This window comes from Nothoprocta perdicaria, unplaced genomic scaffold (genome assembly GCF_003342845.1).
Source record: "Nothoprocta perdicaria isolate Ctin4 unplaced genomic scaffold, notPer1 scaffold_349, whole genome shotgun sequence".
In the NCBI taxonomy this organism is placed as follows: Eukaryota; Metazoa; Chordata; class Aves; order Tinamiformes; family Tinamidae; genus Nothoprocta; species Nothoprocta perdicaria.
Genome location: NW_020455587.1, coordinates 287,026 through 311,431, shown reverse-complemented (window position 1 = coordinate 311,431; position 24,406 = coordinate 287,026). Strand labels below are relative to the sequence as shown.

General features: G+C 39.3%; 1 protein-coding gene across 6 annotated transcripts in view; it reads left to right on the top strand.

The window, feature by feature from the left end:
- PTPRK (protein tyrosine phosphatase, receptor type K) overlaps nt 1–15,986 on the top strand; it is a 293,985-nt gene extending 277,999 nt beyond the window's left edge. For 4 of the 6 annotated variants that reach the window (XM_026044054.1, XM_026044057.1, XM_026044055.1 and 1 more), the window contains 11 exons: nt 282–379; nt 1,156–1,272; nt 2,190–2,344; nt 3,408–3,543; nt 4,612–4,761; nt 5,300–5,473; nt 8,816–8,947; nt 9,111–9,236; nt 10,708–10,871; nt 12,105–12,240; nt 14,717–15,011. In XM_026044054.1, coding sequence (XP_025899839.1) covers nt 282–379; nt 1,156–1,272; nt 2,190–2,344; nt 3,408–3,543; nt 4,612–4,761; nt 5,300–5,473; nt 8,816–8,947; nt 9,111–9,236; nt 10,708–10,871; nt 12,105–12,240; nt 14,717–14,770 — 1,442 coding nt within the window. In that variant the 3' untranslated portion in view covers nt 14,771–15,011. Of the gene's footprint in view, nt 1–281; nt 380–1,155; nt 1,273–2,189; nt 2,345–3,407; nt 3,544–4,611; nt 4,762–5,299; nt 5,474–8,815; nt 8,948–9,110; nt 9,237–10,707; nt 10,872–12,104; nt 12,241–14,716 lie in introns of all 6 variants that reach the window. The other 2 variants (XM_026044058.1, XM_026044053.1) reach the window with 1 other exon arrangement.
- Nucleotides 15,987–24,406: the final 8,420 nt, after the last annotated feature.

Here is a 24,406-nt window from a genome sequence, read left to right as displayed (position 1 = left end):
TGTGCTTTTCAAGCTACTTCTGGTGTTTTGCTGCGTAAAACACCTGCTTTTGATATCTTTCAAGTGGTAATTCAGTTAAAYGGAGATGCTTCAGCATTGGTTGGAAGTAACAGCATAGTTTAGAAACTGGGATGATGGTATGATGATGTGGTTTTGTCAGGCTCTCACCTTTGAGCAAATGCATTTGTCTGTGTCAGTTCCATAAAGTACTGAATTTTATTTTTATTGCTTGCTTTGACTGTGCTGTTATTACAGAGTAACAGCAGGCATTTTCCTTACAGGTCCAGTTCATGAGACTGTATATGATTTTTGGAGAATGATATGGCAGGAGCAATCAGCTTGTGTTGTGATGGTCACAAATTTGGTTGAAGTTGGGAGAGTAAGTTTTCTTCGTTTTCACCCCATTTTTTATGCTACAAGCCTAAGGAAAAACCTGCTTACAACTGATATTATTGGCAAAATCTAGAAGGGTCTTGGGAGGGACATCCCTTGTACGCTAAGAGGAAAGTCCATAGTCCACACATTCTTGACGGTTAAAGCAGTGTATATATGAAAAAGAAACTTTAGAAGAGCCACCACAGAAGACTGATGCTCTATTCATTTTAGGAGTAGTGAGTCTGAGTCCCAAATTCCTAATTCAACAAAGAAGTTCTGGAAATTAAGCTGCTCAAATGAGCCTAGCAAGGGGACGAGAGAGCAAGTATGCTTCTATACTAGTGGCTAGAAATCAGCAAATTACTTACAGTTTAGCATTTACTCATCCCTTGGGGAGTAATCAAAAATATCTAAGATTACTTACAGCAGTTTGATTACTGGTATGAAATGCATCACACTTTAATGTAAGTGGAAAATGTCCTCCACAGCTCAGCACTAAAGCAAAAGTGCTCATTTAGTAATGAATTTGGTATCTGACTACAGCTGTGTAAAATAGCATAAACTCCTTCCAAATAGTGCTTAACGTGACAGAACAGCCATTAAACTTGAGCCATGACATAAGTCACTTGAGTACAGGGTCATTTTGGCAATAAGTATTTTCTACTTATAAATACATAGAAGTTGAAGTATATGTTGGTGTTATAATGCAAAACATGCAGTAACGTTTTTTCAAGCTTTTATTTTCCTTTGGTGTAAGATGCTTTTGCATTTTGTATTTAGGTTAAGTGCTACAAATACTGGCCTGATGACACAGAAGTCTACGGTGACTTTAAAGTGACTTGTGTAGAGATGGAGCCACTTGCAGAATATGTTGTCAGGACGTTCACTCTAGGAAGGGTGAGTACATTTCAAAAGGCATTAATGAAATACCTCTCTGGTAGCAAGGCACATGCAGGAGGTTAGACCTGCATGGGATCCTGTAGGACACCAAATCCCTCTGCCTGCTTAAGAGGTCCACAGATAAGGCAGCCTTATCTCAGGGCAGGAGTAATGACTGCATCAGGGATGTCCATACATACATATCATTTTAGTRTTTAGAACTGCCAAAAAAAATGACTTCTACCCTTCCTTTTCCTCTCCTCTTCCGTATACATTCACCTTTCCTCTGTTGGCCCAAGCTGTGCTGAAGTACCTGAATGGGAACTGTTGTGCCAGTCATTCATCTCSACCTGTTCTATTAGAACTAAATGCAACTGAGTCAATCTCCCRTGATCAAAGAATGAAATGAGTCATTATAAGATATGTGATAGAGTTGTGGTCTCCCAGTAAATCATTGTACTTGCCTGCAAACGTTGCAGACCATTTCTTTAATTAGCAAAACTTGTGAAAATTAATGAAAAYTGCATCCAAGTATAGGGGGAAATACCTAATGATGCAAAACTAGCATATTATTATAGCAAATATAAGAATGATGAATTTCAAAATGGAAAAAAATACAATAACATCTTTAAGCCTTATCTGTAAAGCTTTATGTGAAAGCATTGGGTTAAAAGATAGCGGAGAGGTAGTTTCTGCTCTTCATAAATAATGTGTGGCAGTTTTGGAGTCAATATTTTCTGTTGTAATTTTCTGTTGTAGAAGATGTCTTTGCTTTTAAAGATGGAATGCTGTGCTTTTTCCTTTAAATATTTGTTGAAAGCTGAAATGATGGAGACGGCATGCAGATCCTAACAGTGGTGCCATTGCTTGATTCAGAAGAGCTCTTGTGTGTGAAATACTTTGAATCTTGTAACCTTTCTTTTTGCCTTTTACAGAGGGGTTACAATGAAATCCGTGAAGTTAAGCAGTTCCATTTCACTGGCTGGCCAGATCATGGAGTTCCTTACAATGCCACTGGCCTACTCTCATTCATACGGAGAGTCAAACTGTCCAACCCTCCTAGTGCTGGGCCCATTGTTGTGCATTGCAGGTGGGTACAGAACAGGGAGACTCATTTTCCACACCTTCCTATGTGAGTCTTTGTACCAACCTCTTGCGAAGCACGCAGTGTTTTTGAAGTGTTTTGTTGTTGTCCTGGTTTTGAATTGCATAATTCACATTGCAAGTTCAGGATTAGGCTGTGTACAGCAGCATTCACAAATAACTCGATTCTAATACAGTTTTCCTAAATCGAATAGTTGATATCTTTTTTTTTTTTTTTCTGTGAGGGTTACGTTAGCTAAATCATGGGCTTCAGGCTATCATTTAAGGTGTCCTACAAAAATTTTGTGACAGTACTCTAGAAGGAAATGTAATTACAGCTGCTTTAATGGTTTGGTGTTATATATAATGTCTGAGCAGATTATTAATTTAAATCAAAGTAAACAAGTAGATGAATGAAGATGGAATGAGGTTAATGGCAGCAAATACAGCATGTTGTTTCCATGAAGGCTTTGAATGGCTTGTATTTTGAGACACAATCCCTTCCAAAGAGAATTTTCTATCAGAACCATCAAATATTTAATTACATTCAGTAGATAAAGCTATTAATCTTGTTCAAATTTTAAAAATTCACTCTGAAAAAATTGTCTATAGCTATATATAAAACAAAATGAATCCAGAGAAGATCTTTCACTTAATGACAAATGTGCTGTCTAAATTGTTTTAGAGTTTGGCTGTACACCTGAGGTTCTTATTGTAATATTTCACTTGAAAATTATCTTTAGTCATATCATATAAAAAGAATATCTGTTACGTTTTGAACTATATGAGCTTAATCATGTTCCTGATCTCAGTTTAAGAGTTTTTTTTTACTGGACGTGTTGATCTGGGTGATAATCTTTTTGCTATCACTTATTGGTCAAATCTGATAAAAAYGATTATTCAGCTTTAAAGATTTAAAAGACATTATGAAGAAGAGAAGGAAAAATAAATATTAAGTTGTAATGAAAGAGAAATAACTTTTTACAAATGTTTTAAAGGCAAATTTATAAAGCTTGTGGAGTGGATGTTTTATGGGGGCATTCTTAACAATATTTACTGATTATTTTTAGTGCTGGTGCTGGACGAACAGGCTGTTATATTGTGATCGATATCATGTTAGATATGGCAGAAAGAGAAGGTGTTGTGGACATCTACAACTGTGTTAAAGCTTTACGGTCGCGTCGCATCAACATGGTGCAGACAGAGGTATGGCACTTTCCCTTCGAAGGACCTGCTGCTTTTTGAAATGTGATAGACCAGAATTTTGCTATTACTTTGAAAACCACAAACTCTAGTGGGGGGCATGTCTGGGGAGGGGTTATCCCCGTTGGGAGGCATTCCTGATGGCAAACAGATGTAGGATCATGTGGCAAACCTGCCACCTCTCTCTGTCTTCATACACRAATACCCATCTAACTTCATAAGAAAAAGTAAGGGGAATTTTTAAGCATGACCCTATCATAGGTTCATCTGGCACCTCTGTCCTCAGCCCCAGTACCCGTAATTCTGGGAAGGTAATTCAAAAGTTGGAAATTCACTTTGTGAATTCACTGCTTTAACTTCATTGTTATCCATATTATGCAGAGTAAGCTGGCACAGCCAACACAATTTGCTGTGCAGACAAGATATATGTTGTTCTTAACTCTTGAGATAAGTAAATAGTATGGGTTCTGTATAAAAAAGGACAGGAGATCCGATTGAAATAATTAGTATCTAAGACTTAGAATATCTCAAGAGAAGCCAGAAAAAAAATGGGAGGAAACCTTGTTCCTGTTTGGATGCACTTGAGTTTATTACTAGCCTAGAGCCAACTATCAGTAAATTGGTGTACTAGCTTGCACACACATAAGGAGCATGCAGCATGCCAAATAGCTGCTAATCACATGTAGTTCTTGCAGCATATTACGCTTTTTACTACTTTTACAAGAGTGAAAGCGATTGTAAAGAAGAAAATGAGTAAAGCCAGCAAGTCATTGGCATACACASAGAAACCCACAAACACCCCAAGAAAAGTGAAAATGCTCCATTAAGTAAATTGCTATGTCTGTACTCCTAAGTTTTAYTGAGTTAATTTGCCTTTAAAGAAAACATGCTGATTAACTGCATTCCTGGTATGATGAAAGTTTATCATCCTAAAACCAGTATCTAATGGATTGATGGACACTATCTTGAATGAAATTCATAGTGTTGCAGGTAGTGTATTTATCTTAATGGAAGGAAAGATTCTATGATTCTAAATGGCTATGTGTTTTTCCTTTTCCTCTAATTTGGTAGGAGCAGTACATCTTTATTCATGACGCCATTCTAGAGGCTTGTCTSTGTGGAGAAACTGCTATTCCTGTCTGTGAATTCAAAGCTGCGTATTTTGATATGATTAGAATAGACTCTCAGACAAACTCTTCACATCTCAAAGATGAGTTCCAGGTATTTACAGTTGCTTCTAACTCTTCATGTGACAACAACCTTTTTCTGCCTCTGGCTACATATGTAATTTTAAAGGGAAGGAATTTTTGTATCACATATATAATGCTCAGTCCCTTTCTTTCGTTCCACAAGATATAGCATTCATGTTTACATGCTTTGCAAAGTTTTTTTTAAACATGAGAAACATGGAATTGTTTGAAAAAAAAATGAAGCAATTATCTGGCTGGAATAAAGAGCATTGACTGGGAATTTGAGAGAGTTTTGGCTTGTATTTGCACAGCAAAGGCACAGTTCTTTGGAGCTCTTAAGACTCTTTGCTTTATTCCTTTCTGAAGAGGTGTTGGCAAGCGGGATGTGGTTAGTGATGCAGGGAGCACTTTTTGCACGTGCAGTTTAAGTCCTCTTGAAAGGTCCGAGTCCATTTCGCAAACTCTTATTTGCTAATGATTCCTCAGCGTCGCAACATTTAAAATTAATAACTCGGCAAGTGCTGAGACCATCGCTTCTGAGCCTGACACCAGCCTCCTCTGTTCCTTAGACGCTGAATTCCGTGACCCCGCGCCTGCAAGCTGAGGACTGCAGCATAGCCTGCTTGCCAAGGAATCACGACAAGAACCGCTTCATGGATATGCTGCCACCTGACAGATGTCTGCCTTTCTTGATTACTATTGATGGGGAGAGCAGCAACTATATCAATGCTGCTCTTATGGACGTAAGAGACTATCTCCTTTGTCTGCTTAGTGTGCGTTGGAAAAACTGTGTAAYAGGAGAGCGAGCACTTGCGGGTTTAAGAAAGGGTAATTCTTTCTTGCTGTAGAGTGCATTAAAGCAGTCTTAACAAAGAAGGGGGGAAGTGGTAGCCTCCTTTCCCCTCTACTCCCCTACCTTGTATAGCTTCTTCATAAGGTTTGATATTTTAGTCTTCTGCATTCCTGTTGAAAAGCATTATAGAAAACCCTGGTCTTCAGTCCTCTGAATCCCAAATCTCAGCGGGATCTCAGAAATCTGCTGTTTGTCAGAAAATAGGGATTACCTGCTTGAGGATTAGATTGCTATTATTATTTTAGGAGAAAGGCTATATATGTTGGGAGTGGTGGGTGGGAGCGGGAGACAGAGGAAAAGACAAAAATGTTTCTTTGGCAAATTTCGTGATAGGGGATTTCTTTGATTTTCATATTTTAAATTGCAACTGTGAAACATCCTTGGAGCTCAAGCAGTGGTGGTGCCATCAGGGTAAAGGGTGAATTAGTGGAAAGAACAGAGGTGTCTGATCCATAATGCAGTTCATCACACATGTGCTGTCATATGTCTTTGCCTGTGCCTACTGTTAGCAWTTCCAAAGTTAGGCCCCTAAAGCCATGTTTACAGTAAACACCTAAATAAAGGGCCTGATTTTCAGAGCATCTCGCTTTTCTCAAAAAATGAATTACTGTCAGGAACAGAGATGTCAAAAAAACGATGCTGGAATGATATGGAAACTAGCAGCAGCAATCAGGACTAAATGGTATTAGTCCTGGCGGTCCTGTCTGAGCTAGGAAACATTTAAACCTCTAGTAAAATGCAGTCTCTGATCTCCAAATTAGCTCTTGTGCCAGGAAAACGGAGGAGTAGCATGTGTGAGACCAATCTATTAGGGAGTCACGGGGGCTGAATGGATGAATTGCAAAGCAGTGAGTAGCATTCTGGTAGCAAATAAGCTGTTTAAAACTRCAGTTAAAATTACATTAAACACCTGGACGGAATAGATGTAGTCTGGAGCAAGCAGCTCAGCTGTGCAGAGGAGGGGGCTTTGGGGAGAAAAAGTGAAACACTACATGGCAGGAAGATGCTGCATGTATAGCAGTGTGTGGCAGGCAGAAAGAGAAGCAAACACCAATATATTAATGGATAAGCAGAGACAAGTGTGGAAAGGCAGAAATGGTAGTAATAAAAGAAAAGGCACCAGTGCTGTTTATATTACTAAAAGGAAGAAGAAAGCAGCAAAATTAAGCATATGTATTACCCTAAGGCAACATAACAAAGCTATAAATGCAGATAAAATATGTGGGTAATAGAAGTTTTGGGTTCTGTTTTCGTGATTTTCTTTTATTCAGAAAGATGCAACCCAGAGCTGGGCAAGAAAAGGAGGATTTACAGAGCAAAAGAGAAATCTTTTTCTGCAGTGTACTGTGTCCCTATCTTCTTCCGTAAGAATGTCTGCCCCTTAGCGGGAGAGCAGATATCCTGTCTGTTCTTCTGGATAATCTGAACCCAAGGACATCCTCCTGTCTTGGGAATCCCAGAATGGTTGAGGTTGGAAGGGACCTCTAGAGATCATCTAGTCCAACCCCCCTGCTCAAGCAGGCACACCCAGAGCACGGGGCACAGGGCGGCRTCCAGGCAGGTTTGGAAGATCTCCAGAGAAGGAGACTCCACAATCTCTCTGGGCAGCCTGTTCCAGGGCTCTGTCACCCTCACAGGAAAGAATTTCTTCTTCATATGGAGATGGAACTGCCTGTGTTTTAGTTTATACCTATTGCCCCATGTCCTATCACTGGTCACCACCAAGAAGGAAGGTCCAGAAGTGATGGGGAAGGGGGCTAAAAAAACATGTCCTTTTTAGCTTCATGTTTTATTCCTTGATAATACAAGGGAAGATTCTGGAGTGGTTGTTCCTGTTTACTCTTTCAACAGATCTAGGCAGTAGGACACAAGCTGCGTGCCCACACTGCTATGCAGACTTGCTTCCTGTATTAGAAAAAGGTGGCATATACAAGCGAAAGAAAATTGTCATCCTCCTTACTCTACTATCAAATATGTGCTGATTTTAGAGGCATTAATTGTATAATCACACTACTTYAGCTAGAAACATAGATACTAAACACCTAGCAGGGGCATTTTCACGTTGCACACTGCTGTCCAACAGCTTCATCTCCAGATTGGATATTTACATTCCCATTCACCCACAAAAGTATTCACTGTATTACTCTGTTTTTCAAATTAACYTTTCAGAGTTTCTTTCCAGTTCATATCTGTATTCCTTCATTAAAGTCAAGAATTCTTCCACATGCAGTTGCATATTGCCTGCAAAAAGCCTCTCTGCTCTCCTCTCTGTTTGCTGCTAGTAGTTTATGTGCTGCAGGAACTGGTCCCTCTGTGAGTTAGTCTGAGCCAGCCTATGTAGGGCTGGAAATCCCTATTTGCAGCTGTGCCTATTGCAGCATGCAGACAATAGAACTGGCTGTCATGAGAGAAAAATGGCACTTTTGCCTAAGCACGCCTGCTAACTTCTGCTTTCTGGTGGAAATTAGGCCTAGTGACCTCAGCGCTTAGTTCTTCAATCCAGTAAATGCTGTCATAAGCTAGGCATCTAATTGTCAGCCCGCGCACTGCTTCGTTCCTCTCCAGCTTCACTGTTTCTGCAGCCTTCTTCTTTTAAAACTGCAGTTCTGCTTATAGGCAGGGACCATAAAATGTGCAGCATTTTCTAGCAGAGGAATTAAAAGGTTTTTTTTGGTTTAATAGTAGTGCTCTGTAGGGCTTTCTTGAAAGTCTGCTTGATATTATCTCAAAGATAAACCTTTAGTGAACAGCAAGGTCTGTTTGTGCTTCCTAAGAGAAAAGTGGTGACCCTGTGGTTGCGGCAGCGAAGCAGATTTTTGAGATTGAGCTTAATCCCCAGTTCAGTCGTAGAGTTCATGTGCAACCTGGTGTGAATGAACTAAGCCTTGGAGCCTCCATATCCCTCACTGTGATACAGGGAGGGAGCTTTGTGCTCAGGCTGCTCGATGCAGCAGCTCGAGTGGACTTGCCCAGGCCTGTGCTCAGCAAAGCTCAGAGAGCCTCCTCAGGGCCGCGTGCGCATCTGAACTCGAGCAGGCCATTGATCCGAGCAGAGCGATCTCTTTGTTCTCGCTTGAGACGACAATGTATTTTTAACAGTAGCTTTGATGATATCTGGCGTATTTGATGTCACAGCTTTGTTCTATTTATGTGTTATTTGTGTCGCGGAGTTTGCATGGAAGTTATGAAGTGCCTCCTCTACCAGTGCTAATGACGCCGCTTGCCTTTGCAGAGCTACAGGCAGCCAGCGGCTTTTATTGTCACGCAACATCCTTTACCAAACACTGTGAAAGATTTCTGGAGATTAGTGTATGACTATGGCTGCACTTCTCTTGTGATGTTAAATGAAGTCGACTTGGCACAGGTTAGTCTGGAGACTGATTTTATCATGTACCTGTGTGTAGCACTAACCATTTTGGTTCCTCCATTTGATCAAAGTGTGGAGCAGCATGAGCTGCTCAGGAAGGGGTGCTGTCTGTGGTGGAATTAGACCTAGCTTTTAATCATGCCYGTTTTGCTCTGAGCAGGGCTGCCCACAGTACTGGCCTGAAGAAGGAATGCTGAGGTACGGCCCCATCCAAGTGGAGTGCATGTCCTGTGCCATGGATTGCGATGTGGTAAACCGAATTTTCAGGATATGCAACCTAACAAGAGTAAGCATCATCCTAACTATCTAATGTATTTTTAACACTATCTAGGCTACTATGTTTTTACTTTTAAATGATGTTGATGTGCTTCAGATATTAATCAGAGAAGCATCAATGTCAAGCATCGATATCTAATACTGACTTCTAGTGCTTTTCAGCTACACAGTAAATGGAGAGAGCATTAAGGTGAATGACTACGGTTCTGTAATACTCTCTGATGGCTACAAGATGTCTTAGAAGTATTTCAAGTCTCTGTACAGTGAAAGAAAAATCCATATAATGATCAAATAATGACTGGTTTTAATTCATAGCTTTCATAAGACTCTGTGTATGACACAGCAGAACCTGAAGGACTTACAGTGCATATATAACCAATACTACCTTCATTTTAAGGGATGAGAACCACAGCTTAGAAGACTGTGATACTCTACCTAGTAGAGTGTCAAAAAAACTCTAGAAGTTTGTCTAGCTCTGAAGACTTCTGCATTGCTTCACCTCAACCTACATTTACCATCTTTTCCTCAGCTTCAGTCTCACATGCTCTGTGGTTCYTTCACACGCTACACCGTGTGTCTCTCTGCTGGCCTATATCGCATCACACTGGTGCAGCATCTTCTCAAACCCTGTTTGACAGAATATGTCACCTTCTCCACATCACCTCTGTAAATCACTCATTTATGTTGCCAACAGGTAAAGATTTATAGCTATGTGGCACAATCTATACAGTTATCCCGCAGTCTGGTTGAATTATCCTTGTTACGAATAGCTTTCATTGGATACTGAACTTGCATACCRCCAGTTGTGACTTTTGCATACTTGTAGCTTGCATTAATGGTGAAGGTTAGCCATGAGTCACTGGGAAAGCAGWTTTTGCTGTGTTTACAGATCTTTCTTTGAGGGTGTCATATTTTCCAAAGAAACAGGGATCAGTTTGMATGCAGTTAATATTTTATCCAAACCTGTTATTTATTATTTATTTATGATCAAAGTTAAGAAAAATATTTTCAGTTCTCCATACTCTTTTTAGAAGATTAAGCTGTTGGTACACTGGGTAGATATTAAGCCATAAAACCTTTTCTGTTGTATTTTGAGATTTCTTCTTTTCTTTTTGTTTCACTTCTTATTTTCACTTCTTACAGATTTTAGCAGTGATGTTTTTACTACATTATTGATGCTAAGCTCCCTTGCAATACACAGAACTAAGCGAATTTGTCCATTTACAGGAAGTCAGAATGAGTTTCATTACTGTTTGGTAAACTGTGATATTGTTTCAATGTAGTTACTTTTTTTTAATCTTTAATTCTGTTTCTTGAGTCCAAGTTGTATGAATTCACAGAGAGCCTGCCATGCAATATATACATGTTGGAATCTGTCCATCATGTGAATGCTTAGGTTTTCAAGCTAATTTTCTGTTTTGGTTTTCTAAACCTACCTGTAAAGGTGCTATATTGACACAAAACTCTTTGCTTTCCCTCAGCCACAAGAGGGCTATCTGATGGTCCAGCAATTCCAGTATTTGGGATGGGCGTCTCATAGAGATGTACCAGCTTCCAAGAGATCCTTCTTGAAGCTAATTCTCCAGGTTGAAAAATGGCAAGAGGAGTGTGAAGAGGGGGAGGGTCGGACCATCATTCATTGCCTGTGAGTATTTCTGACAAAGTGAGTTCCTACTCCTCAACCTTATGCTTATACGCGTTCTTATGCTATATATGTTTATAGCATATAATGTGTGTACGTATGCTTATGCTATATATGTTTTAAGTTCCAGCAGCATTTGGAYAGCTACATTCTTATGCATATGCCATTATTTACATAAAAAATAAAATAAAAAGTACCTCTAGTACTGTAGATCGGCCTCTGGTCAACTTTCAGGTTTCTCTATGTTAGGTCAAGGTAGCATGGGAAGGAATATTGTGGGTCCAATGCTGCAGTGATATATAAAGCACTTCCATATATAATAGCATCTTTATATACAAAGTATGTGCAGATTGATTTCTTCTGTACAGTTTCAATTTTAGGTCTTTATTACTGAGTGCCAAATATTAATTTTTCATATACCTCTTTCATATGTTCTCTTACMTTTTTTCCCCAAAAGGCTAGTATATTTTGAGCTTTTTTAGACTAGCTATGTGAAATCAGAGAAATATTCTGTCATGTATTAAGTGATGCTGAAATATTGTTGGTAAATGACTGGTRGCTGCTTATTTAGTCTGATATTTAAAAGGAGATGAATAGGAAGTACTCAGTTCATTATTGTATTACCAGAGAAATTTTATCTAAAAAAAAAGAGCTAGCTTAAGAGTTGAAAAGACAGTATCTTTTCTTCCATGACCAGAAAATGACCAGTATCTTACCTTATTTAAATATAAAGTTATTGGACCATCTGGCTAATTTAAACTTAACAAGAAAAAATACCTATTCTAATTTATTTGAAATGAAGATTAAAATAGTTTGGAAGTTTTCCCAGAGGTCAACAAGATAACAGTGGTGCCCCAGCATTAGTCTGGCTTCATAATCATCCTGTTCCAGGGTRATTCATTTAAATGAATCTCCATCTAGAATTAAATGGAAAATGTTGTACTTGCTGTTGAACTTAGGTTTTAATTTTGAATGTCTATATAAACTAGACTTTAGCCTAGTTGGGTGACATAGTGAAGGTTAAGGGCTGAATTCAAGTTAAGTTATTGCATGGAAGGTCAGAAATAGCCAGTATCTCAGTCCAAATCCCCTGGATCTTCCAGGAGGTAGTGGAAGACTGGTCTCCTTCTGAAGGTCTTAATTCGCTCATCCTCATGAAATGAAAGAACTGAGGGACATACCAGGTGCCCTTTCATACAATYGTGAGGTTTAATCACCTGTTTTCCTTGTGCATAGAAACGGTGGTGGCCGGAGCGGGATGTTCTGTGCCATTGGCATTGTGGTGGAAATGGTAAAGAGGCAGAATGTGGTTGACGTTTTCCATGCTGTGAAGACTTTGCGGAACAGCAAACCCAACATGGTCGAAACTCCGGTAAGTGTGGCCTGCAGCGGATCCAGCAGATTGCGGGGTAGCCCTAGGACTAATGAGCTCAGTGTCCAGCRTGGCTCCTTCAGAGCTCTCCTGCCTGTGCTTCAAGCATTTGGCCTTTGGGCTGGTGGGTGAGCTACCCACGAGGCTCTGTGTCCACAGAACAAGGCAACCTGTGTTGGTCTTCAGTCCAACGAGAAGGGACTCGTTTCTTGGGGTTTTGGCCTTCTATTGTAGTATACGCTCCTCAGAGGCTGCTTGTGATTCTTACCACAAGCATTATGTTGGGAAATGTTGCATCCTGCTGTGTAGATGTATGCTATGTACACACTGGTTATACTTGTAAAAGGCTYGGCTGAGCTTCTCTGTTACTTTTCTTATAAGTGGTTTGGTGCTTTTCACAGAAGACGTTCTGAGTGAACAGAATGCACTTCAGCCTCCCAAAATAACCTGGTGTATTTGAAGCGAAGCTGCAGCGTGTTCTGCTCACTTAAACCATCTTGAAATTTTACAAAGCCTTTCACTTCTTGGTAGGAATAAGCTGTAAARTCTGGATCAGTAGCTGGAGATATGAATTTTTTACTTCTTAATCAAAGCTGCTGGTTTGGAAGCTGTACTGAATAATAAGATATGTCTGTTACTCAAATTTCTAGTAGTGGAAATAATACCTCCAAGCTTTAAAATCAAGGAAATTGTGTTCAGTATGCTGGAGATTAACATTTTAGCAATATAAACCTGAATTAGCAAAGCAGTGAGGCTAAATTAAATATTTTTACATACACTGCCAGAACTTGAAATCAGCTTTCAATGAATCTTTGTATCTGCAGCATGAACGCATAACTGTCCCTGTGATTCCCTTCAGTCTCCAAAACTGAATGTTGTGGAAAGTCCTTAAAAAAAAAATAAATGTCCTGAGTAGATTTTTTTTTTCTTCGTGATAGCTGAATGTGAAAGCAGGTTAGACAGTGCTTTGGTCTGTCTGCCATTTGACTCTCCCACTGGCAGCAGCCAGTGTCACTTTTCAGCCAGATGGCTGCCTGAAGCATAAAATTCAGAGATGCCAATTGAAATTAAAAATGTTTTGCAGCTTATGCATAGTGAAAATTGCTTCTGACCTTGTGAACTTGTGTCTTGAGCGGAGTGGTTTTAGCTGCCTTTTCACATACTGTCCCTTTCCCAGCTGCCAGCGCTTGCTAAGGACCATGTAGCTTCTGTGGCAGGATTTGCTTAATTATTGTTTATCCTTCCATCCACTGGAAGCAGATAAGTTAAAAAGATAGTTAGAGTGGTAGCAGGTAGAGCATCCTGTAGTAGCAGTAATATCAATCTAGTTTTTGCTGGTTTTGCTACAAATCCCTTACACTCTGCTGTGCTGTAGACGTCTCAGAGACAGCGCACTGAATTGCTGCCTGAATTTCAGTTCACTGCTGGGAGGAAAACAGGTCACATCACATGGAAAATTACTTGTGTTGCTGTAAAGAGAGGCCAAGGTGGAGTGTGTATGTTCCTGATAAACGATCTCTAGACTCGCRTGCAGTTTCAAAATGGTCCCGGATTCCATTGTAGCTCTAATCTGCGCTCACTGCATTTCCGGAGCGAGGTGTTTGTGTTGTGAGGGGGGTTGTTCAGAACCCTTGAGCAGCAGCAGCTGAGCAGTTGAGTCGTTAGAAAACAAACCAGGAAAACCAATATAACACTGTCAGGTGCCCTACATTCAGCAAGATGATCAGATAACAGAAATGAGCAGCGCAATGAAACCTTTGAGATATCCCCACCACTTCCTGCTAATGGATCACTCCGGCTTGCTTTGCAAACACAAATAAATCACCAGAGCAGGTTCATTTTGTGCAGTTGTAAGGGCAGTMGGGATTGAATTCATTTCCTTGCTTTTTTCCTCTCTTTACTGCCTCCTCCTCTCTCCTTCCCCAGGTGCTGCCTCTGAACAGCACTCTTGTTAAAGAGAATTATTAAGCAAGAAGAGGTTGGGAGTTAACTGCTTTACCTCCCCTTCTAAATGTGTCTTCCAGTCTCTAGCATTGCAGTACCATTACTGCAAAAGCAAACCTTGTTCCCGAGCTCAATATTCCCCGGCTATTAGCATCAAGCAGCAGGCACTCCTGTTAGCTACTAAATATCGGCTCACTTGAACATAAATTAGGGTTGAGGCTCTTCCCAGCAAGAACACTCTGATGGATAATGAGGACTTCTCAGGTTTGATAACTAATTCAGAAGCTGGAAAAAGTCAGGGAAGGGAATCACTGTATTTTGWGGACATTTTTTTCTTTCCAGGTTGTTGGTTAATCCAAGTTTTTAAATCAGAACTAGTAATATACTTGTGCAACAGAAAAAAAAAGTATTTCAGGCTTGAAGACAAAACTGCACAGTAGATAACAAAGAGTATTCACATTGGTAGATATCACTGCTCTTTAATATTTTAAAAATTGTGATTTAATTTTTTTTTTCCTTTTTCCTCCTAAAGGAGCAGTATCGTTTCTGCTATGACGTTGCACTGGAGTACCTGGAATCTTCTTAGTTAGAATGGAAGTGATAAAGTTCACCAAATATATGAATCCCAATAAGCTGTTTTGACAACAGTTCTTGATCCTGTGAAGAGAGGTTTTAGGGGAGGAAGGGGGAGGGGGATTTTAAATTTTAAATGCAAAGTATTTTTCATATGAAGTTGTGTATCTTAATAAAAGAACTCAATCTGTTTCTATGCCTGTATACAGTATCAACATTTAGTGCCACATAAATACTGTTTAATGAAAAACAGAGTCAGAAGAGATTTGCGCAAATTAGGATTTTTCAGTGTTTGTATATGCAGCCGTCTCTCAATTACAATAGAGCGACCATCTGTTGCATGTATCAATATTTCCTATATGGTATTAATTTTCTTTCTTTTTCTTTTGATACATTGTTAAAGTAAAATAACAGTGCAGATTGATAGTAAGGTTCATTCCTTAAACGTTTCAAGTGTTGCATATATATATATATTATATATAGTAAAAAAAAAAAAACTGGCTTATTTTGTTTTAATGTGCAATGATGGCTGGATCACATAAAGATCTTTATAAGAAACTTAAACATAAGCCAAAGACTCAAGTGTAAATATGTCTATATGGAGAAAGCACATGTATTTATTGTTCACTTGCATTCCTTTTTTGATGGCTGAAAAAAGAGAAGAATCATTTTTCTTGAAGAAAGCTTTTTTTGCTGAAATCAAGTGTAAACAATTTTTGTAGTTTATTTTTTGTATGTTTTAGTGTAAGTAGAAGACATACTTTTTATGCATAGACCAGGAAACATCGGTATAGTGGTTTTGTTGTGTACATGCTTGTGATTCAAATCCATGTAAACAACTCACTTAAAGAAGGTCTTTAACTACAGGACCAAAATCAAAACATTTTGCTGAAAATGTATAGTTTTTCACAGTTCCATTAGTTAAATACTGATCAAAAGACTCTAAATGGAAGGACACACATCAGAATGGCCTTGCCTATGACTTGCACAATATTGGAAGTAATTTTTAAGCACCATTATAATTTTAAGAGAACCAGTTGTTTAAAAATAATCAAGCACAGATCAAAAGGACAACTACTGGACAACAAGATGGCACTAGGTATGCCCTTAAGGGTACAAGGTATTTGTTGAGCAAATTGTAAAATTAAGCAATGTTTATTTTGATGTTTACCAACATGTAAACTCTGCTTCCAAGAAAGCAAAATTTGAATAAAACAATGCCAGATTCTGATYATGGTGGTGGTGTACAGAATATTACCGTGTTTTTGCTTAGTTTGTATCCATTTGTTCACAAGTTTTCATATATTTTGCCAACTAAAATCTTTCCGGTCTCTTGTTCGTCTTTTTTGAAATGACAGCAGAACAATACGGTGCTTATAAATATTATGTAAAGAGTGAATTAAACTTTTATTTAAAGATTATCCTATATCATTTTCTAGTTTGGTAACTTCTCATTGTCATTGACAAGGAGTCATTTTTGTCTTGGAAAAGCTATGTATTTAGATAAGAAAAATCTCAGCAGGAAATCATACTGCTTTTCACTTCAGCATTTCAAAGAGTATTTGGAAAGAACCCATTTCATCTGCTTGAAAATAGGAATCAAACATAAAGTTTCTTTCTTTACTTCAGACACATGGAACCATTCAATACTGTAAATGGCTGAGAAATGTTTATGCTGCTTTCAGATTTTTTCAGTGCTCCCATCTGTATTGTCTACAGATCCACCTCTTCCAGATCTTAAAAGAAAAAAATCTGTTTCTTTTCTTATCCAATGCTAGTTCCTGCCTATGAAAAGCAAGATAACAAGTCGGGTTTGAAAAAGTTTACTAGGTCTGTCTTCTGCTCTTATCTTCATTATGCAAGGAGAGGATAAGTTGCCTGCAACATCTCCCATCTTTCTTTATGAGGCCAAGGAACTTCAATTGGCGCTCAACTAACTGGCTGTCAAAATACCATATATATCATCTAAAGTTCATGTGCTAGTGGAGGAACCTCCATGGACTGATTCACCCCACCTTTTAGGCATCTGTCTGAAATTAGATGAATTGGGTTCTGGAAGAGCCTTCCTCCATTGACCCTAAAGGGCATTGAAAAGATTATACTAGTCTAAAGCTGTTGGCCAATTTTTCAACAGTTCGATGAATAGTTCTTAGGATTTGGGAATGCCAAAGCCAAAATTCTGTACTGACCAGAACAATTATTTTTAATACTTCTTTCCTGACTGAAAATATGGCATTAAAATTCGGCTGAATGGTTATTTTCAATGGCAGGTCCTTTGTTGGGCATAGTGGAGTCCATCCCCATCAGAAGTTCATCGCACTCAGGAAGGTCTTTGCATCTGATTTCCCTCGTGTGCTGAGCACAACCAGTACAAATGCCAGCACTGACCCTGGCATCACAGCAAACTGGGACAGAAAGGACACTGTGCCTGCACAGGAATGCTGCTTAAGTTATTCAGGCATTTTGACAGAGTCACGTAGTTTCTGTAACCCAAGCTGCTCCTGGCAGCTGAATGAGCTTCACAGGAGCTAACTGTTGAAAAACTTGTGGGAAATTCCTCTCTGTGAGGCCTGGGAAAAAGTATGGGGAGGAAATGGACTGTGGTGCACAAGAAGCACCTCAGAAATACCCACCTCCAGTAGTGGTATATCTTCGTGTCCTTTAGGCAGAACGTGATATTAAAAGCATCCAGTTGGAGCAAAATCAGCAAGAGGCAGGCTGCCTTCATTGTGCCAGCTCTTTCCCTCTCGTGCAGTAACAGCAAATATCGGGTCTGTTTTCTGGGAGCATCAACTCCTGTGTAAGACACAAGAAAAAGAGGTAGGAAGGCTGTAAATCKATCAGCGAGGTATAAGGGGCATTTCTTAAAACCAGTGTGCAATGGAGRGGTAGGATTCCATCCCTCTGGACCTTGAAGGAGGAAATGTTTTACTCCTTGGAGCAGTGAGAAGCCTCCAGCAGCACCATCTCAACCTGCCAGTAGCTGCTGGCCTAGAGCAATCCATGGATTTTGAAATTCCTCAAAACCTGTCAAYTGGCTACCACCCTTGTTGAAATATTAGGACAGACATGGCCATGTGGCTACAAGCTGCAAGTTTCCTGCATCCTTCTTTCCTCAGCTGTGTGAAATGAAGACAGGACCAGCATAAGGAGTTCATACTGGATGACCAAATGGGCGTCAAGTTAGAAGACACAGAAGAGACAGCAAGGAAGGGCATCATCCATGGAGGAGTGTTTGGTGATTCAAATTTGAAATGACTGAAGTTGAAACCAATTTAATGTCACATAGTGAAAGAGGAACCAAGAGAGTGTGGAAGCTACCCAAAATGTGGTTGTCCTATTTGAGAAGTGATTCTTTGCTCTAAAACTGAGAAGTGATGATTCTAGTAGCCTAGTCTCCATAGCCAGTAGTGAAAGAAATTTTGAATGTTCCTTGATGGCTTTGGACACTTTTGTAAGAAACAATAACCCCAGAAATAATGGAGGGATGTGTGTTAAAGCTAYCTGGATACTGCTTAATAGACATATTTTGGGATCTAGTCTCAAGGACCATGTCAGGCCTCAACCACCTTAAGTCCTTGCAAGTGCCTAAAACTGAATGATASCCCTTAAAGAGTCAAGTTCCCTAAAACAAGGGCTGCTAAATACCAGCACCCTGTATGAAGAAGAGAGACTTTTTTTTTTTTTTTCGCTTTTTAGCTCTGTGCCTTCCTGTCTTCATAGTGACCCCTTCCAGCTGAAAAAAAGGTGTGATGGGATCCAACTTTTCTCCAGGAGCTGAAAGATCACACCCTGGCTGGTTGCTGAGGTCCTAGAATTTACATTTCCTATTTTCTKTTTAAATCCTGTCATCAAGAAATGATGGTATTACATGAGGTTTCACCTTCATGGAAAGCTGTCACAGTCATAAGCTTGAAGCTTAGCATCCTTTGGTGTATGCAAGCAGTGAGTGGGATTTACYGCATTCAGGAACTCACTCAGAATTATGTAGCTTATGGCACATCTTCACCTTGCCCAAGGTACTACATTAGAAAACACAATATTCCTTAGTGAAACATGAAAGTTAAAGCTACTGCAGGAGTTTACTTGCATGCTAGTTCAAATAGATTAACCATTTCCAAAATGTAAGCTGTAAAGAAGTGAACTGAGGAAGCAAAAGTATTGAGTGCTGTGTCACTGAGTCTCCAAAGTGAATTGAAATCTTAAATGACAAGAAAGGGGCAGTTTGAGAGAAATTGTTGMTGAATCTCTGCATGACCAGGACACCTGGACTGATAAATGATTACATAAAAAGCCTTTTTTAAGCTTCTCTGCTGCTATGTCTGAGAAAAGAAAATAAAACCTGAAGATCTTGAAATAAACGTAGAAGCTGCTTTTATAGTGCCCTGCTCTGTTCTGAAAAATAACTAATTTTCGACTGTACTTTCCTGTGTGGCATAGACTTCGGAATTAAGTGATCCTCATCTCACAAAGGAGCCTTTGTGGTGGTTTATTGCTTGTGCCCTTCCATAGTTAAATAGGCGAAGGACTTGCAGCCTTTGCAGATCCAGAATAGGCAACCCTATCTGTGAACATTCATTTATGGCTTTATGCTCTTGAGTTAAATAATRTGTTAAAACCAGATCCTGTACCTTGATGACCTTTTCAGAATATGCATAGATTTAGTCCTATAAATTTTCCATTTCACCAAATGCAACAAAACTTTGCCTTTGTTATTTTTTWAATTTTAATAATAAGGGTTGGGATGATGACGATATAGAAGAGGTGTTTCTAGATCATTTAAAACTTGCTGGATGCTTTTTTCTTTAAGCTTGACTGAAATAACAATTTGTGATGGTGGTTGTTGACTGACATAAATATTATTTTGCCCTGCGTTCCTCAGAAATGCATTATTTCCCTGCTGGTGGGTTTGGATTCCTAATTTATACAGAGATTGACAGGTATGATGACAGGCACAATAGGTTGCTTACCTAATAATAATGTTTATTAACTCTGTCTTGGCCAACAAAGAACAGATGTTGAGATACAAAAGCTTGATTTCAATATTTTTTGTAATCCCTTTTAGCTTCCCTCTGTGTCAGAAAATAGTCCTGACTTTACAAATTATATCAAGATAAATAAAATCTCCATATGCTGAGAGTTTTTTCACCTCCTTACTAAGTAAGCAGAAAAAGAAAAAGAAAAAAAAAAAAAAAAAAAGGAAGACTGCATTAAAAAAAAGCAGCGGTAAAACCCCTCTTTTGGATAAAATGACTCTGAACCAGAACATGTATTTTTGCAGGTTTTGGAATATCATGGAGCCTTTTGGTAATAAGCACAAAATGGCATCTGGCAAAAGACAGTACCTCCAGATTGTGAGCGCACRTGCGTGTTTTGCTGCCAGGTGCAAACAGTGTGAGCTCTTTCCACTTTACGGTGGAAAACTTTTGTCTTTGTTTTGTGTACCTAGTCATTTGTAGAACTGTAACTGAAATGAGTCCTAAAATTTTGAAGAAAGTTTTTTTGTGCTATGATGGCAAACTTGAAACTAGAGATTACAGTATCTCTAGTATTATCTCTCCTGAGGAAACCGAAGGTTTTTTTTTGTTTTTTTTTTTGTTTTTTTTTTTGTTTTGGTGTAGCAGACATAAAGCCAAATTACAGAAAGGTTAAGCAAAGGTTTGAAGGATATTTGTGGTGTTAAAAATTGTATGTTTGGACATAAGTCCTGAGAGGTGAGATCCCTGTTCATTTGCAGTCAAGGAGCTACATCTCACTCATCACATATCATTAGTTGTGTATGAGCCAATTGCAAAGTCCCTGGGTGGGCGCTAAAGCTACTCCAGACTGTGGGTCCTGCTGGGCTATTTTGGTATGGGATCCGGTGTCGTAGCCTTTTCCCTGCAGTTTCAGGGTAAACTGTTACGAAACTTGATTGCATTACAGATTAGCAACACAGAATTATCTCAGTTTACTGAAAACATTGTTATGTTTGAAACTGCTTACTGAGGGGGTGTTGGCCATGAGACAGGTAAAACAGATTTAGGAAGCAATGGGACTGCTACACGCTTTCAGTTGCACAAAATCTTATTTTTTTAAGAATATATTATTGAAGTGTCAGATTTGAATACTTATATAAAGGTTGCATATATATAAATAAAATATATAAATATATAAATGTATATATAGCTAAAAATAAGTTAGATTGAATGCTTAGATTCATCTCCTAAATGATCAAGATTTGAAGCTTACCTGGCCTTAAGAAATACGGTGGTGTTTGAACAGTGCTTCTTGCAGGTCAGGCCACGGCAGGGATAAGAGCTGAACGTAAAAGCACTAGGCATAACACAGGGTTCATTTAATATTTCTCTTGAAGCAGGAGTACCTGGTTCAGCTAGTGTGACAGTGAGCTGTAATTACAGCTGTGAGAAAATAACTGTGCGGTTTTGTCTGTGGCAAAGGCTTTTAAAATTTTCTAAAAGAAAAAAAAAAGTGCTGTCTTTGTTTCTGCTTTACTGTGCCTTCCTTTCAGGTGCTTGTTGACTTCAAATAATAGCTCTGCTTAATACAGACCCTTTCTRTGATGATAGGGCTTTGAGCAGTCAGACTCAGAGTCTGTAGCACCCTCTGTTTCAAATACAAGTAAACCGTGTGGATTCAAGGCAGCACGTAGAGATATGGTAGATGCTGTAGCGTATTCAGAGAAGAACTGGAATGGGCAGAGGCCTAGGGAATAGATCTTGTGCTTTTCAATGGGCTAATTTATAATCTTTGTGCAAGAGAAAGAGAATAAATAGCCAGTAAATTGATTTGGACCAGCATGACAGTAGGAAGTTGCTGTCTGGTTACTTGCATAACAGCAGAAAAGTACTGGTATTGAAGGTAAGCATGGGCAGGATGGAAACTATCCAAAATTTAGAGCAAATGAGATTTTCGCAAAAGCAACAAATCTGTGAAGTATGTGGAAGATGTGAGAAGAAACTTCTAAGGAGTAAAGATTTCCMATTTCTGACACAATTGGACATAGGTGACTTAGTTTTCTATAGCTGKACACAACTCATCCCATCCTCTAATCTAACACTAGCCAAGATTCCTTTGCATCCCTCAAAACAGGAGCCTTGCAGATTGTCATTTAAAGTCTGATAGGGGTGGTAAGCAGGATGACAATAAATTAATTAAAGGGCAACAACTGCAGCTGCTCTTTTGTCCCTTTGATTGCTCCCCTGGGTGGGGAGAAGGTGGAAAAGGCAATTCCCTTCCAATTCTAAAGAGGTCTGTGGGTTTTAAAAGCAATAGCCAGCAGCACAAGAAAAGGTTTGGTTAGTGTTATGTTTAGGTGGGTTTCATTAGAAGAAAAAGACTAGCACCAAATGTATGGGAGGGGTTTGTTAGCAGAACTTTATAACTTTCCCCTAGGGGAAGGGAAGYATAAATATCTAGGGCTTAGGTAATCAGAACATAGGTAAAACAGGCATTTCTCTCACATCGGTTGCTGAATGTGCCATGGTACTGCAAAGTTATTTTAAAATTCATCCTAAACATTAACAAGTGAAGGAGATGTGGCAAAATTCAATTTCCATGCATTTTCCATGCACCCAGCTTCCAATGGGAGTGGGGAGTTGTGTTCTTCTCTCTTTGCTGTGATGCTGGGTTAACTGGGCCCAGAAGACAGGATTCTGAAATACTGTATACCAGGAAGGCCCACTCTATAAGTATCCAAAGARAGGGCAGGGCTAACCTCACTACAGGCACCTCTTGAGCTGATTGCTCTTTTCACTGCTGTTCTGGCAAGAAGAGAACCACAGTGAAGGCGGTGTTGTCCCTTAGAGGAGGAAGACCAGAGTAGAGCATACTGATGGGAGCGATCAACCGGTGGTCAACAAAATGAGCAACAGCTTCTGGTTATCTGCTAGTTTTAAGAGGGTGTACAGCATCCTCAATTTCATATTAGAAAAAGAATCAGCAATTTTCTTCATTTTTTTAAATCTTTGGGTTCTTTCTGATATAACTCTGCTTGCTTTGATTTTATTTTATCCTCTCTTCCATTAAGACTTTCAGTTTGGATTACACTTTTTTTTTAAGACTTTTTTTAAACTGCCTTCTTTTATATGATGTAATTAAATTTTCCCTGGCAAGCGGGTCTTCAACTTTGCTGGTGGATTGTTGGTGGATTTTATAGGTGAACAGAAAGCAGAACACAGAGAATAATAATAAAAAAAAAAATTACTATTTGTAAAGAGGCCTTCAGTGTAAGTGATGGCTTTCCAAATTTAAAATGCTATCCTCTAGCCATGGGGAGTCTGTTTGAATTAATATGTTGACATAATTCTACAAGAACATTTACATTCCTCAAAGAGATATGAGRGGAGCTGCCGACTGTCACTGTTTAAGATGTGCCTTGCTATTCATGCCAGTTGGTCCTTAGACCTCACAGGGTGCTCAGCACCCAAATGTCCCTAGCAGACATGAGGACACAAGGGTGCTGTGCAGCCCCATGGGCTCTCAGCACCCACCACGTTGGGGCCTTTAAAGCAATACGGGGAGGAGGAGTAAGGAGAAGTGTCCAACTGCTGCACTGTGCGCTTCACCCGTGAGAACATGTGCTGCGAACACMTTGAGGGAGGTGCCCAAGGGTCACAAATGTTCTTGGATGTCAAATAAATGTGGATGCAACAAACTGAAAATGAAGAGAAATGCTGGCAGAAAGACTTAAACTCTGAAGCGAGAGCCCCCAGGATGTTTCCTTACACACTATTTGAAAATTCAGATAATTTAAATTAAGTCTGCAGAAAACGACAAGGGGAAATAGCCTTGGCGGGATTTCAGCATATGTTCCATGTTGCAAGATAATATATGAAAAGAAATGGATGCAGTATATGCTACTAAGTAACTTCCATGTGAATTGTAATGTGAATATGTGAATTGTAATGAAATTTATTAAACATTTTAAAGGCAGACAAGAGAGTTGGTGAGATAGATTGAGCATCTTAATAGGTTTCTGGAGTATATTAATAGTATCTTAAATAGTTTCTGGATGGAATATCTTCATAGGAAAGGGTTAAAATACGTATTAAAGAAGCTAGAGCAAATGCTACAGGTGGGATCTTCAAAAAAATGATGTTTTTCTGCAGTCTTTTTATAGGTTGTTCTTGAGAAGAGACTTTGAGCTTCCTCTTCCTCCACAGTTGAGAAGACAGGCTCATGGGCCAATTTGATTAGAAAATATGTTTGTGTCGCAAATTAATCTCTGAAAGATAAACCTCTCCCTGTAGGAAGTGCTGCATGCTGTTAGTGAACTTCTTATTTCTAGTAGTTTATCACAAAAACAGCATAGAGTGTAGTACTGGAAGAAGGGAGTCTTTTGCTAGCTACTGGCCATAAAAAAGTACTGTGTTTCTCTGTTGTGAGGCAGGAAATGGCTTGTGTGCCAGTGAGGACCTTAGAGTGGACCTTGGTAACAACTCTGCCTGTAGACGGCACTCTGCTCTTGAGTAGGGAGAAGCAGGATAGGAAGAAGAAAACGGAATGGTGTAGGTGCTTCTCTTTGCTTGCCCTGAAGCAAAGATATTTGCTTATGATAGTCCCAGATTTCTGCATGACCAGATTTATCTGATTTTTCATTCTCTCCGAAACTAAATCGTGACTGCACTGGGGTCCTTACCTGAAACCA